The sequence below is a fragment of the Rattus norvegicus genome, chromosome 4, assembly GCF_036323735.1.
Source record: "Rattus norvegicus strain BN/NHsdMcwi chromosome 4, GRCr8, whole genome shotgun sequence".
Classification (NCBI taxonomy): Eukaryota; Metazoa; Chordata; class Mammalia; order Rodentia; family Muridae; genus Rattus; species Rattus norvegicus.
The window spans coordinates 148,327,329-148,342,199 of record NC_086022.1 but is presented as its reverse complement, the minus strand read 5'-3'; the positions used below and the strand labels follow the sequence as shown (position 1 = coordinate 148,342,199).

The window sequence follows — 14,871 nt, the reverse complement described above, 5'->3', positions numbered from 1 at the left end:
TTAAGCCAAATTTCAGGGAAGTTAGGAGAGTGGCCCGGGACACCACAGGCAGCAAAGTGATGAGGTTATAACCCAGCCCCCGGCAAAAGAGCAACTGGGCAGACAGCGGGTCCATAGACTCTACAGCTCCACAATCAAAACAAAGACAAACAAAACTCACCTAGCTGCTACAGGGGGAACTGACCAGCCTAGGCCAAGAGCAAGTTCATAGGCAGCTCCAGGTCGGTCTGCAAACTAAAGCAAAGCAGCAGCATTCTAAACAGGCATTCCCCGGCCTCAGGTAACACGAGTAGGCGCGGATCTATCTCGGGTCCTGGCTGAGAGTGGCGTCAAACTCACCGAACTGCATCCAGTCCCACTCACTGAGCGTGTCGATATTGCGGCACAGGTCGTCCAGTACCCAGGACGGCAGCTGGTAGATGTAGCAAGCCATGGCGAGACTGCGCGGCGACTGAGCCGGTGGCGGAGGGCCGTGGCTTCCCTAGCAAAGGGCGGCGCTGCCTGGGGCCGTACTGGGTAAGCGAGCGAGCGCCCCCGAGCGGCCTAGCGCGGTAGTACACTCCACCCAAGCCATGGCTGAGAGCAGAGAAGCCAATGCCCCCCAGTGGCATTCAGTAGCACGAGCTAGTACCAGGAGTGGATCAAGGTCCTGGGAAAGTCACTGTACAACCCAGAGTTCCAAGGCACTCCCTGAGGCTGGCTAACGCGACCTCCACGGCCACCTGGAATACACTCATCTAACAGGTGCTGGTGAGACTTAAGCAGAGAAAACCCAGAGATGTTGCCTTCATTGTGGGGAGAATGAGCGAATTAAACAATGTGCTGAACAATTTAGATTGCGCCGGGCATGTTACACACCGGTCACCTCAGCTCTCAGTTGTCTGAGGCTGAAGGACTGTCACATGTTCGAAGCCAGTCTGGTTACACACACTGAGTTCCAAGGCAGGCCAACCAGACTACAAAGTGAGACTTTCTCAATTAAATTAATTAAAAAGTAGACTGTGCAGTTGGTGGTGAACGCACTTAATCCCAGCGCTCAGGAGGCAGAGGCAGGTGAATCTCTGAGTTGGAGGCCAGCCTGGCTTACAGAATGAGTTCCAGGACAGCCAGGGCGTACACAGAGAAACCTATTTCAAAAAACCAAAAATAGAAAAATAACAAATAATAATACATAGTTTTCATGTCGATAAAAGGTTTGTATTTGGGGAGATGGGGCTGGAGAACTGCCTCGGTGGTTAAGAGTCCGTACTACTTTTGAAAAAGCAGTTCCTAGCACCAACATAGCAGCTCACAATAATCCCCATCTCCAGTTCCAAGAGATTGGATAGCTCTGACATCCTTGGGGACCAGACATGCAACATGGTACACAGACATACATGCAGTCAAAACACTTGTGCACACAAGATAAAATGTAAAACTTGAAATTCATTTTAGCCGTTGGTGGCTATCTTGATAAAAACAAAAATAAAAAGCTCATGGGGTTGGGGATTTAGCTCAGTGGTAGAGCGCTTGCCTAGGAAGCGCAAGGCCCTGGGTTCGGTCCCCAGTGCCGGGAAAAAAAAAAAAAAAACACGTGAAAAAAAATAAGCTCATTTTAAAATGTATTGTCTGTGTAGCTCTGGCTGTCCTGGTTCTCACTCTGTAGACCAGGCTGACCTCAGACTCACAGAGATCCACTTGTCTCTGCCTCCCGATTGCTGTGATGAAAGGTGTGTGCCACCATTCCAATCTTTAGGTCATTGTTTTGAACGTTATTTCTCTGCCATGTCTGGATCAAGCCCAGGTTCTTGGCATGCTAGGCAAGTATTTCATTGTTCTGCTTATCTCCTAAGTTCCTGAAACTAGAGTCTGTGGAGTAAACGTGAGCCCATCTAACATCGGGATGGGTCTTACCCTCCAGGAAGATGATGATCCTCTCCAGTCTGTGAGGCGTGATGCCCCTAGATCCTCTTCATAGCTTGCTCAGCACAAGACTTGTTTACTTTCCCAATTCAAGGAAAAGTTTATGAACCAGAAAACACGTAACTTTGGTTCACAGGACCCACAGTTCACCAGTGTTTAAAAAAGCAAAACAAGCCAGGCAGTGCTGGGGAATGCCTTTAATCCCAGCACTTGGGAGGCAGAGGGAGGTGGAGCTCTGAGTTCGAGGCCAGCCTGGTCTACAGAGGGAGTTCCAGGTTAGCCAGGACTAGACAGAAAAACATTGTCTACTGGGCTATGTCTATTTAAAGTTGAAAAGAATAAAAAGTGGGATTGACATCCATGTATTGCAGGCCTGGCATGATGGAACGCACCAACAGTCCAGGTACCTGGAAAGCTAAGACAGGAGAATTGAAAGTTTGAAGCTGTCTGGGAAACTCAGAAAAATTCTGTCTCAAGCAGAAGTAAAATAGGGCTAAGACTGAAGCCCATGTTAAGTTAGCATTTGCCTAGCATGACCAAGACCTTGGGCTAAGACCCAGGAGACACCCACTCATCATCATCATCACACACACACACACACACACACACACACACACAAATTCTGCGTGGTTTCTCTTTTATTATCCTTTATCAGTGGTGGTCCAGGTAGTTCAGCAGAGAAAGGTACCTGCCACCGAGCCTGGCAAATGGAAGTCAATCCTTGAGACCCACATAGTGGAAGAAGAGAACGAACTCCCAAAAGTTGTTTGACTCTACGTGTCCTCTGACATTCATAAATGTGTGTGCAAGACAGACAGACAGACAGACACACGCGCGCGCGCACGCACGCACGCACATGTGCACACACAAATAAATAAATGTAATGAAAACATCTTTAAAACCACCTTTAAGAACCAGGGAGATGGGGCTGGGGATTTAGCTCAGTGGTAGAGCGCTTACCTAGGAAGTGCAAGGCCCTGGGTTCGGTCCCCAGCTCCGGGGAAAAAAAAAAAAAAAAAAAAAAAAAAGAACCAGGGAGATAGCCCAGCAGGTAAAGGTAACTGATGCTTTTTTTTTTTTTTAAGATTTATTTATTTAATGTGTGTGAGTACACTGTCACTCTTCAAACACACCAGAAGAGGGGATCGGATCCCATTACAGATAGCTGTAAACCACCATGTGGTTGCTGGGATTCGAACTCAGGACCTCTGGAAGAGCAGTCAGTGCTCTTAATCACTGAGCCATCTCTCCAGCTGTCTTAAGGTTTTACTGCTGTAAACAGACACTATGACCAAGGCAATTCCTGTAAAGAACAACAATAAACTGGGGCTGGCTTATAGGTTGAGGGGTTCAGTCCATTATCATCAAGGTGGGAGCATGGCAGCATCCAGGAGGGCATGGTGCAGGAGGAGTTTGAGAGTTCTACATCTTCATCTTGAACTGCTAGTAGAATACTGGCTTCCAGGCAGCTAGGACAAGGGTCTTAAAGCCCACACCCACAGGGACACATGTATTCTAACTAGGCCACACCTAGTCCAACAGGGCCACACCTTCTAATAGTGCCACTCCCCAGGCAGAGCATAGACAAACCATCCCAACTGCCATAACTGATGACTAAGACCCACATGGTGTAAGAAAACCAACTCCCAAATGTCCTCTGACCTTATGTATACCCTGGCACAGGCATGCATGCCCCACCTCACACGAATGCATACACGCAGAAATAAATAAATGTAACTTTATTTATTTGTTTGCTTGTTTATTATTGAGACACAGCCTTACTGTGTAGCTTTGGCCTGGAAGTAATTATGTAGACCAAACTGCTCTTGAAGTCACACAGGTTAAAGACATGTGCCACATGCTCAAGTAAGTAAATGTAATTTTTGAAGGTTTTATTTATTCTATGCACACTAACGTTCTGCCTGCATGTATGTCTATGCACTCACTACTTGCATGTCTGGTACCCATAGAGGTCTGAAGAGAACACTAGAGTCTCTGGAGCTAACGTTTCAGGCAGTTGTGGACAGTTGCAAGCTGCTGTGTGAGTGCTGGACTCAAATCTCAGTCATCTTCAAGAGAATCAGGGTTTGTAAACCACAGAGCCATCTCTCTGGGCCCCAAATAAATGGAGTTTTTAAAGATATCAGCCACCTTCTAGCTGGGCACCCACCATCAGCTACTGACTCCGTGACCAAGGCAAGAGAATCATCTGAATCCAGGAGTCCAAGGTCAAACAATCCACAAGCATCTTCTTTGAGTTATTTCTGGGGTCTAATGGAGCACACATTGAACTCAAATACTCAGGTGACTAAGATAGGAAATCACAAGTTCCAGGCCAGCAAGTTCAGAAAACTTAAAAGAATGCCACCCCCTTGCAGGTGAGCGACTGGTGAGGTGAATTCCTTGCCTAACTAACCCTCCCCCAGTTACCATACGTGGTCCCCCACGACTTTCCTGGGCTTGAGTTATCTACTCTGGTATTAGTAACAATTTGTGGGGGGCAGCTCCCAGGCCTGTTTTAACTTTTTCTACTTAGAAGTTACCCTACCCCTGCTTCCACTTATATAAGCTCTAATTTAGAAACTAGTTTCAGGCCTTTGTTTATAATTTGGTGCATTTGCTCAGTTTTTTTTTTTGTTTGTTTGTTTGTTTTTTGTTTTTTGTTTTTTTATAACCACCTTAGACCTTATCTAATCTCTGCTGTGCTGCCTCAGGGTTTCTGTTGCTGATAAATACCAGGACTAAAAGCCATCAGGGCAGGAAAGGGTTTATTTCAGTCCACAGTTCCCCTGGGGGAAGTCAGGGCAGGAACTCAAAACAGGGCAGGAACCTGGAGGCAGGGACTGAAGCAGAAGCCGTGGAGGAGTGCCACTCACTGGTTGTGCTCAGCCTGCCTTACTACAGCAGCTCCTGAGGACCAGTAGCTCCGGCCTGGCACTGTTCACGATGGACCTGGCCTCTCACATCAACCATCAACCAAAATATGCCCGCAGACCAATCCTATGGAGGTTTTTTTTTCCTCTCAATTAAAATTCCTTCTTTTTTCTTTTTTGGTTCTTTTTTTTGGAGCTGGGGACCGAACCCAGGGCCTTGCGCTTCCTAGGCAAGTGCTCTACCACTGAGCTAAATCCCCAACCCCTTAAAATTCCTTCTTTTCAGATGACTTTACCTTTGTGTCAAGTTAACATGAAAACTCGCCAGCATATTTCCCTAATGAATGTCAGGTATGTGTGGTAAGGGCCAAGGCAGGGTAGTAGTTGAGGCCAGGAATTCAGAGGCGATACTGGAGTTTCAGACAGGCCAGGGACCAGAGCTAGCGTGCGTGCGTGTTTGTGCGTGCATGTGTGGTGTGTGGTGTGTGTGTGTGTGTATGTGTGTTGCTAGGGATCAAACCCAGGGCCTCTGACACAAGTGCTCCCCCACTGAGACACACATGTCTCTCTACTGCACTAATCCCAAGCCCAGTGCCCTCTGCCTCAGCTGTGTTAACTTACCTTACTTTTTTTTTTTTTTTTTTTGGTTGTTTCATAGCTTTTTTGGTTGTTTGTTTGAGACAGGGTTCCTTTGGGTAGCCCTGGCTGGTTTAGAACTTGCTTTGTAGATCAGACAGAATGGTTTGAGCACTGTGGAGGGAGGTAGGGCTGGAGGCTGAGAGGGGAGAGGAACACCCTGATGTGAATGGCCTGCCCTGTCACTTAGCCACGGTGAAATCCCTGCCTATGCTGTCACTGAGACCCATGTCTGTGTCGATGATGTCTGTGGCTCATGTTACCATCAAAGACCATGTCTGGGCTGGACTGCCACCTGGGACCATGTTGATGTCCAAGGGTTATACAGAGCTGGCCCCACACTTCACTGGCTTCTGCACTCAGGAGAGTGGGCCTAGCATACCTGGGAAGCACAGTAGAGATGGCTGTGGTGACAGAGGTCAGGAGTGAGCTGGCCCGAGAGAGTGAATGCAGGACAGACATGGTAGGTGAGATACCACGCCCTCCCTCAACTGCAGCACTCTGAAGTGTGGGCCCTGTCCCTCACCCGGGCAGCATAGTAGAGCTGGTTCTGGTAACATGGGCACAGATGAGCCAGCCCTGAGGGTGTGAGAGTGGGAGAGCTAACCCTGCCCTTGTTGGCTATGGCTTTGGGTGAGCTAGCCCCAGGCAGTGCTGGGAAGCTCACTGTGCTGGTGTGGGTGTGGGAAAGGTGGTGGTGGGCTGACCAACTCAGCCAACATCTAGTCCCAGGTCCACAGCTTTGAATTGGCTCACCCCAACATCCGCCCCGTCTATGAACTGCTGGGGCATCCTGCAGATCCAAGCTGCAGGATCTCCATGACACAAGGTCACAAGGTTATCCTGGAGGAACCCTCGTGAGGATTCATAGTGCAGCAGAAGCCAGCGACCTCAAACCAGACAAATGACTCACTGCAATGAACATTGGCAAGATGTGAGCACAAGAGTGCTGTGAGACACACTGTGACACACGACAACTCTCACATCAGGATGTTTTTGTTGTTTTCTTTTGGGGGGAAGGTTGAAAGGGTGGAGGGCAGATACGAAGGGACAGGGAGATGGATGGGATTGGGGTGCCTGTGAAAGTCACAATAAAAAGTTAAAAGAGAGACTTATCTGTGTGTATGTCTGTATGTGGGTGTGTGCATAAAACTGCAGGTGACCTTGGAGGCCAGAGGCATTAGATCCCTTGGAGTTAAAGTTATAGATAGCTGTGAGCCACCTGATTTGGGTGCTGAGGACCAAACTTGGATCTCCTAAAAGAAGAGCTCTTAACTGTTGAGCCATCTTTACAGCCAGTTGTTTCTTTTAGACAAGGTCTTTAACAGCTCAGGTTAGCCTGGAACTTACTGTGCAATAAAGGATGACCTCTATCTCCTGACTCAAATGCCTCAAATGCTTGCAGAGTTCTGGGATCACAAGAGTGGGCCACCTAGCTGAGTATTTTGTCACCAATTTCTTCAGTGTTTAAATGCTTTTACAGATACTTAATTTTTATAAGGAAAACAAAAGCTATAATAAATAATTTTAAATTAGAAAAATCTAAGGCTGACAAGAGACTGCAAACTGAGACCTTGTTTCTGTTTCTTGTCCCACCCCCACAGCACTCAGCAGACATTTCTGCTCCCACAGGGAAAAGCCCAGTTAAAAAGTAACACAATGGGGGTGGGGGAGTGCCCTATCAGAGGGGAAGGGAAAGAACTCTGGAAGGAGGGACCAGGAGAGGGGGACAATTGAGATATAAATAAAATAATTTAAAAAACTAATAAAAAAAAAGGTAGCACAACACACTAGCTTCCTTCACTTAGCACCGTTTATTGTACTAAAGGTCAGCTTTTTCAGAGAACTCAAAGGAGAGTACAAAGTCTGAGGAACACACTTACAGGATGTGCAAGGACAAGTGACTCATGTCCTAAGGCACAGAGAACAGTATTCAAACTTCCAGTTAAATAAGACAAACATTACATCTTTTAGAGACAGAGATAGGTTTAAAAAATAAAACCAATGTTGCAATAGCTCGGCACCTGCTGACTTCCCACACACAGGCTCCACACTGGCCTGTGGCCCCTTCACTCATGGAATGCTGCAGACTAAGGAGAGACGCTGAGAGGGCGGCAGGAGTGTCAGTATTAAGTTCAGTGATTTTGCTGATCTTAGAGCATCAGACTGCACTCAAGGAGCCCAGGACTGAGACAAATACTCCCAACAGTCACCCTCAAAGGGAGAGGCTAGCACACCGGAATTTAGACAGTGTGTGCAGTAACATGGAAAAGACAAGTTACTAAGTTAGATGAAGATTAGGCATACTTCAATCCCAGCACTGGAGAGGCAGAGGCAGACAGATCTCCGTTTGAGGCCAGTAATCAGTTGTTTGGTCTACAAAGGGAGTTCCAGGACAGCCTGGGCTACACAGAGAAACTCTATCTTGATAAAACAAAAAGCAAAAAACAAACCAAAAACAAAACCAAAAACGAAAAAGAGGGGAAAACAAAACAATGAAGTTCAATGAAAAATCAGGCCACAAAACTGTATATACCTTATGATCTCGGCCAGGACAAAGTGCTTTAACCAATTAAAATGTGTACTAGAGAGAACACTGGGTTACAGGACTACATGCAGCTGAGAGCCAGCGCACAAGAGCCTTTCTGCACCCTCTCAGCTGACTGTCCTTTCTGGTGTGTGCCACACACAATGCCCAAGCTTCTCTCATTTTTCTCTGCTGAGGAATTAAAAACAAATAAAAAATTATGTTCTACAAAATGTTTGATAGAAGTAGTGAACATCAATATTTGAATATGTAAGAAAAGCTGTGACTGCCCACAAACTACTACTCATTGCAGACTGCTCTGGGACCCATGGTTTGGAGTGTGTGGCTGAGGGGAGCTTCACTCCCCTCTCCCATCGAAGCATAACTAGCGCCTGCCAAAGCAGAGTGCGGCGCCCAGTTGGAATGCTAGGGGCTGACGGGAAGGAACAGAAACCCTGCTCCTGCCAGCAGCTTCCTCAGAGAAGGAACTCTCAAAACCAGACCTAAACACAAGGACAGCTCGTCTCTGCTGTCTGGGGCAGTGAATATGGGAAGCCCACCCAGTCTAAGCAGCCAGACTGGGTGGGGAGACAGGGCTGACTCTAGCTTGAGGCCAGGCAGGGCTACAGTATGAGCCCGTCTCAAAATGGGAAAAGCAAGAACAGAGCAGACTGTGGTGCACCCATGTGCTCCCAATGCTGACACACTCCCAGAGGATCCGGAATTCAAGACCAGCATCCCCTCCGGAGTGACTGAGGCTGACCTGGGCTACACAAGTCTCAAAAATAAAATAAAATAAACTAACAAAGTAGAAAGAAAGTGCTGAGACATGGAAACTCAAGAGAAAGTTCTTTCTAAACAGAAGCTGCTAAGCTGTTCCTTTACATGTACACTTAAGATTTCCTCAGACAGAGAGCCAGGCCCTCCAACTCTCCCACTAAGTACCCAATGGTTTGTTCCTCCAACACTGACTGAAGACTCCACACACATTAGGCACTGGGCCTCTACAGGATGTCCATCCCAGCATTAGGGCCTTCTCAGCCTTCCCCAAGTGAGCGGTGGGGCTCTGTTCATACGAGGCTGTATTCTTCAGATTAGAGGACACAGAGCAACTCCTGCGAATTGCTCACACTAACATCCTTATGCTGAACATCCAGCCTTACTAGGAAGCAAAACTGAAAACAGCTTCTTCTGATGAATGCTCTAGAAAGGGCAGACTCGGTGGCACTTTGCAGGTTTAGTCTTAAACACTACAAAGCTCAGTGATGTTAGTTAACTTTCTTTTACATGATGGATATTTTACTCCAAGAATGAACCATTTTAAAACCGAAAGAAAGTGACCTGTCCTATGTGTAGATCAATTTCAGACCATCAAGGCCGAAATTCAGGACCAGTAATCTCAGTGGACTCCTTCAGGCTCCTCTCCCAGGGCCTGATTCTCGAGGTGCTCTTGGGTCAGCCGCTGTATGTCTTTCCGCACATTTGGGTGGTCTTCCAAGTCTTCATAGAGCGACCTGACGATGTCCAGCCTCCTGTAGTTCTCAGGCTTGACCAGGCTCCGTACAACCTGAAGGCACCGCTCTTTCAGGGTATACACTGCAAAGGTAGGAAACCAAGTCCTCTGAGGCAGGCTCCAGTCACATGAGACAGACATGCCCAAGCAACAACAATTACGCTTACCTTGTGACTCACTGTAGGTAAAATAAAAAGTGGAGCACATGTGACACCGCCACTTCAGCAGGTCTCACTGTGCTCACACCTGGCTCATGAACGGGGCCTGGGTTTTTTTTTTCCAAATAATCAAATGTGAAGTGGCCCCAGTAACTCTGAGTCTAAGCCTTAAGGAGGCCCAGCAAGGTCAGTTTGGGAGAGAGTGTCACATGCCAAGAGATACCAAAGCACCGTGAGCCATTTAGAGGGATGGTCTCAGAACTTGTGATCCACTCCCCGCCTGAGTAGCTGGGATCACAGGGCTGAGCAGCCAGGCTAGCTTCATGCTGTCCTACTGTACTTTGTTCTGGGATCAGGCCCAGCTTTATGCTGTCCTACTGTGCTTTGTTCTGGGATCCCAGGGCACCAGTCTGTAACAAGACCAGAGGTCACAATGCTACAGGAGATGCCTTGGCTTAGCCAACATCTTAGGAGGGAAACCAAAGTGCTTTTGAGACACATCTTTGTTCAACACAGGACAGAGAAATAAATACTTCTATTTCATCTATGGTAACACTTATTACAATGTGCACCCCTATCTTTTTCAAATGCTGGGCCAGTGTGTTAACATAAGCCTACAATCCCAGCACTCAAAAAGCCGAGGCAGGAATAGTTTTCTAAGTTCAAGGCCAGTGTGGGCTACATAGCTCCAGGGTAACCTAGGTTAGAAAGCAAGGTCTTATTTCTTTTTTTTTGGTTCTTTTTTTCGGAGCTGGGGACCGAACCCAGGGCCTTGCGCTTCCTAGGTAAGTGCTCTACCACTGAGCTAAATCCCCAGCCCCAAGGTCTTATTTCATAAGAAAAATAAAAATGTAAGATTGACTATCAACCTGGCAATGTGATGTTGGCAAAAATAGGCTGTCCATCAACATTGAGGGATGGCACAAACAGTTCCGTTTGGTTAACCAGAAGTCCATCATGGGTCCCCGCATCCCTGAAGAGCCAAAGGTGACCTGTCAATGCAAACAGAGGATGGTAAGAAGCCACATGGGACTGGGTATGGCACTTGTTTACCTCAAGCCACATGAAACATTTGCCTCTCACTCTGCTTACTGAGCAAGGCAACAGCAGTCCTCAGGAAGGAACCTTTACTCATGAGAAGGCACCTGGGATCTGCGACTATGGAGGAAAAGTGCATCTAGGTCTAGGGAGGGCTGGCGATCTCACTGCACACTTCGATGTGAAAGGTGACTATGTGGAGAGGCCACAGGAGGACTTTGGGTAAGAACAGGTAAACGAATGCATAGTGAGATAAGCGGATGAGAGCTTGGCTCTGGGAGGGAAGGGGTTGAGTGAGAAGGGCAGGAAGGATCCTTGTGGAGTGACAGAAAAGTTCTCATGGCTAACTTCACTAGGTGTTGCTGCAACTGCCAAACATTCTCCAGCAGAGATCTCTGCATTTTCAAGCATACATTATATCTTCATTTTAAAAATGGGGCAGACAGTACTAACCAAGGAGGCAAACCTCAGAGATGAGAATGTTTCAGAGTAAAACTACCTTAAAATACGGCAATCTTTCATGGGACACAAACCTACTTGAAGACTTAGTAGATGTTTTGAACTTTACTTGAATTCTCAGTGGGTATTTTGTTATGTGGGGGATTTAACCCCAGGCCTCCTACCTGCCAGTAAGTGCTATAGTTTTATGAGCCCAGCTCAAAACTGATACAAACCTTTTTAGGACAGGATCTCAAGCTCAAGCTGGTCTCAACCTTACTGCTGCAGCCTCATTAACACTGGAATTACAGGCATTCCACACCGTGCCTGCCTTCTTTTTATAAGACAAGTACTGAAATACTGCACAATGACAGAGTGCTGCCTAGCATGAGTGAGGTCCTAAATTCAATCCCCAGCAGTTGCCAACCACCCCCACTCCCACCCCCCAATTTTTTTTTAATAAATCAGGCACAGACAAATCTTGGAGACTACAAAATTAACACAAGTCTCTATGTAAAATAAGTAACTACAGAAATTTTGATTCCTGTTCAGTTCTTCATCATCAAACACTATAAAAGTTTGGTGTGAAAACAAACTGCAGCCAGGTGGTGGTGGGGAAGCCTTTAATCCCAATACTGAGGAGACAGAGGCAGACAGATCTGTTTAAAGCCAGGCTGGTCTACAGAGTGAGTTACAGGGCAGTCAGGGCTGCACAGAGAAACCCCATCTCTAAAAAACGAAACAAAACAAAAGCAAAGGCAAAAACAAAAACAAAAAGACTGATGGCTACATGCTAGGCCCCTTTTCCAACAGACAGGCGGGGGCGGTTAAAAACACTTGTTGCTCTTGCAGAGGATCCAGGTCTAGTTCCCAGCACCCCCGTGGCATCTAACAAACATTTGTAACAAGTTTCCAGGGATCAGAGCCTCTTGCTTGGCCTCCATGCCTACATCACATGCATGATACAGATTCATCCTCAAGCAAACACACGTACACATAGGGAAAACCGTCACTAGCACTGAAAAACAAATGCTACATCTCCAAGTGTAAGAACATCCCTTTCTCCTTGCTATATCAAAAAAAAATTTTTTTTTGAGAAGCATCAGTTTATTTCATCTTATTGTTTTCATTAAGTCCAGGTATCACGTAGCCCGGACTGGCTTGCACTCCTGGTCCTCCTGCCTCCACCTGTTCTCCAAGTTACTACAAGTTTGTAGCACCACACCTGGCCTGGCGCACGAACTCATTAAATAGGCTACCATCAGGAGAAAAGTTCTACCAAGGTCCTCCCTGGATGGTTCCATTGTCAGCAGGATGCGAAGGAAGCATGGTGGCACCCAGACAGACTCGGTACTGGAGAAGTAACCTCTAGTTTCTCTACATCCAGATCCAAGGGTGTGGGCAGAGAGATTCTGAATTTGCTTTTGGCTTCTGAAACTTTAAAAGCCCATCCCTAGTGGCATTTCCTCCAACAAGGTCACACCCATCAATCCTTCACCACTTTCAAGCTAATCCTTAGGACTCCTCCCTAAGAGTTCAAATATATGGGCCTACAGGAGTAATTCCTATTCAAACTGCCAAAATTATGTTTTCTTTTCCCAAGCAAGAGCAGCCATTTAGGACATCAGAACCGTGGAGCGGGAGTTACAGGAAACTTGCCAGCTGCCTGACCTGGGCGCTGAGGCAGTGTGAGCTGGCCTTGGTGACAAAGGCCTTTGCTTTAATCCCAGTTCTCAGGGGACAGAGGAAGTTGGATCTCAGTGAGAGGCCAGCATGATCTACAAACTCCCCAGTCACTCAGCTGTCTTTGTTTGTTTCAGACACAATCTTGGTGCATAACCCAGGCTGGCCTCAAACTCACTGAAATCCTCCTGTCTTGGCCTCCTGAGTCCTGGGCTACCCACACCCACATCTGGGTTCATTTTTCAATATATAAATGAGGCAGTGTCAAACAGCTCCATTCTCTAGGGCCAAAAACACCTTTTGAACTTTTCCACTCACTGTTTGGCAGCAAACAAAAAAAGCCTGGAGCAGTCATCTTGCCTCAGTTTCTTGAGTCCTGGGATTTTACACTTGAAAGCAGTCTCACTTGCTTTCCATAGCCATCCAGGCAGGACAGAACTTTTTTCCACTGATTCTGGAAATCAGTGGGAAAAAGCACACATGGTCAGGTTTGGTACAAACCTGAAGTCAGTGACGGCAGGCAGGAAGATCACTAGTTCAACCCGATATTCCATACTCAACTTGTTTTCGGTCAAGAGGCCAATCGGTAAAGGCGGTCCCCCAGCTACAACTGTTAATTCCCTCGGCTGACTCTTACTCTACTCCCGTTTTCCTAGGAGGCGTGCTCTTTACCTAAACGCACCCAGACTCTGCCCATGCTTTCGCAAACCTCTGAGCCCCGGTGCCTATCGCAGCAATTATGACACAGGCTGGTTCTCGTCTGTTCAAGTATCTGTCTGTATCTCTCCAAGTTGTCAGCACGAAGTCAGGTTCGCATGCTGAACCTGACAGAGAACTAGGTACACTGCATCCGAAAGCACTGGTAGGGGCCGGGCGTTCCTAGGGGTAGATGCAGTGAGTAGGGACCTGGTGCTCGGGGTTGGAGAGAAGGCGCCGGGCCTGTTACAGTACCCGCGGCCTAGCGCGCGTCTCGTACCTCGGTAGCTGTGGATGCGGCGGCCGGTGCCCGGTGGTAAGGTCGGGTAGGGCTGAGGCTCACCATCAAAGTTGAGCCACAAAGGCAGCACGACGCGCGGGCTGCGGTTGCAGAAGATGACCTGAGAGGGTTCGCGCGAGTTCACAGAGCGTAAAACCGGCCGCGGCCGCCCAGCCTCTATCTCTTCAGAGCCCGGCATCCTTTCTGCCTCCTCTGGACTAGCTGCCTTCCGGGGCATTATTGGAACCGGACGCCTCCGGATTCGCGAGCTGGACGTGGGCGGCGCGAGCGTGCGGGTTTACGCGCTCCGGGGCAGGTCTGCCAGCAATAGAAGTACTCCGTCCGGCTTTAACGCGGAAATGGCCGCCTAGAGCCCTCAAGTTGGGGGGCGGGGCGGCACAGAGCCAGGGTCCCAGGTGGTGGGCGGGACCATGGAGGGGCGGGGCCGCGGCGGAGGCCTGCGTTATCTCTATAATTTCCGCCTCCTAGATTTGGGTTTCCGTTTGTTTCCTTTCCTTTTCTTGTTTTCTTCCCTTCCCCCCTCGCCCCAAGAGAGAGTTTCTTTGTGTAGTTCTGGCTGTCCTGGAGTTCGCTCTCTAGCCAGACTGGCGACGAACTCTGACGGAGATCTGCCTGCCTCTGCCTCCGGAGTACTGGGATTAAAGGTGTGAGTCTACATGCCAGGATCGCTTCGTTTTCTTAAAGATAGGGTCTCACTTTGTAGCCGTATATAACTCACTATGTATACCGCTTGTCTTAAACTCAAAGATCTCCCTGCTTCAGACTCCCGAGAACAGGGTTAAAAGCAGTTGGGTTTTTTTTGTTTTTTGTTTTGTTTTTGTTTTTTTTTTTTTTATAACAGGGTTTCCAACTATGTAGCCCTGGCTGTTCTGGAATTCGGTGTACAGACCAAACCAGCTTCAAACTCTGAGTGATCGATCCTCCTACTCCTGCCTCCAGAGTGCTGGAATGACCTCACCATATGTTTTTTGATTTACTTAAATTTTATTTCTTCTCTTAAGATCGCCACAGGTTTCCCATATTTCCCCTTCTACCTATGCTTTTTGTTTTTTTGAGACAGGGTTTCTCTGTGTAGTCCCAGCTCTCTTGGAACTCACTAGCACAGT

At 47.7% G+C, this 14,871-nt stretch overlaps 2 protein-coding genes across 4 annotated transcripts in view; both read right to left on the bottom strand.

The window, feature by feature from the left end:
• Positions 1-496, bottom strand: part of Irak2 (interleukin-1 receptor-associated kinase 2) — a 56,508-nt gene extending 56,012 nt beyond the window's left edge. The window contains exon 1 of one of the 3 annotated variants that reach the window (XM_039107858.2): positions 340-496. In XM_039107858.2, coding sequence (XP_038963786.1) covers positions 340-433 — 94 coding nt within the window. In that variant the 5' untranslated portion in view covers positions 434-496. The remainder of the gene's footprint in view (positions 1-339) is intronic. The other 2 variants (XM_063286304.1, NM_001025422.1) reach the window with 2 other exon arrangements.
• Positions 497-7,207: 6,711 nt separating this feature from the next.
• Vhl (von Hippel-Lindau tumor suppressor) lies at positions 7,208-14,101 on the bottom strand. Its single transcript, NM_052801.2, has 3 exons — positions 13,745-14,101; positions 10,479-10,601; positions 7,208-9,534 (listed from the first exon to the last, which is right to left on the bottom strand). The coding sequence occupies exons 1-3, from the start codon at positions 13,980-13,982 to the stop codon at positions 9,338-9,340; spliced, it is 558 nt and encodes a 185-aa protein (NP_434688.1). The 5' UTR covers positions 13,983-14,101; the 3' UTR covers positions 7,208-9,337.
• Between the last annotated feature and the right edge of the window lie 770 nt (positions 14,102-14,871).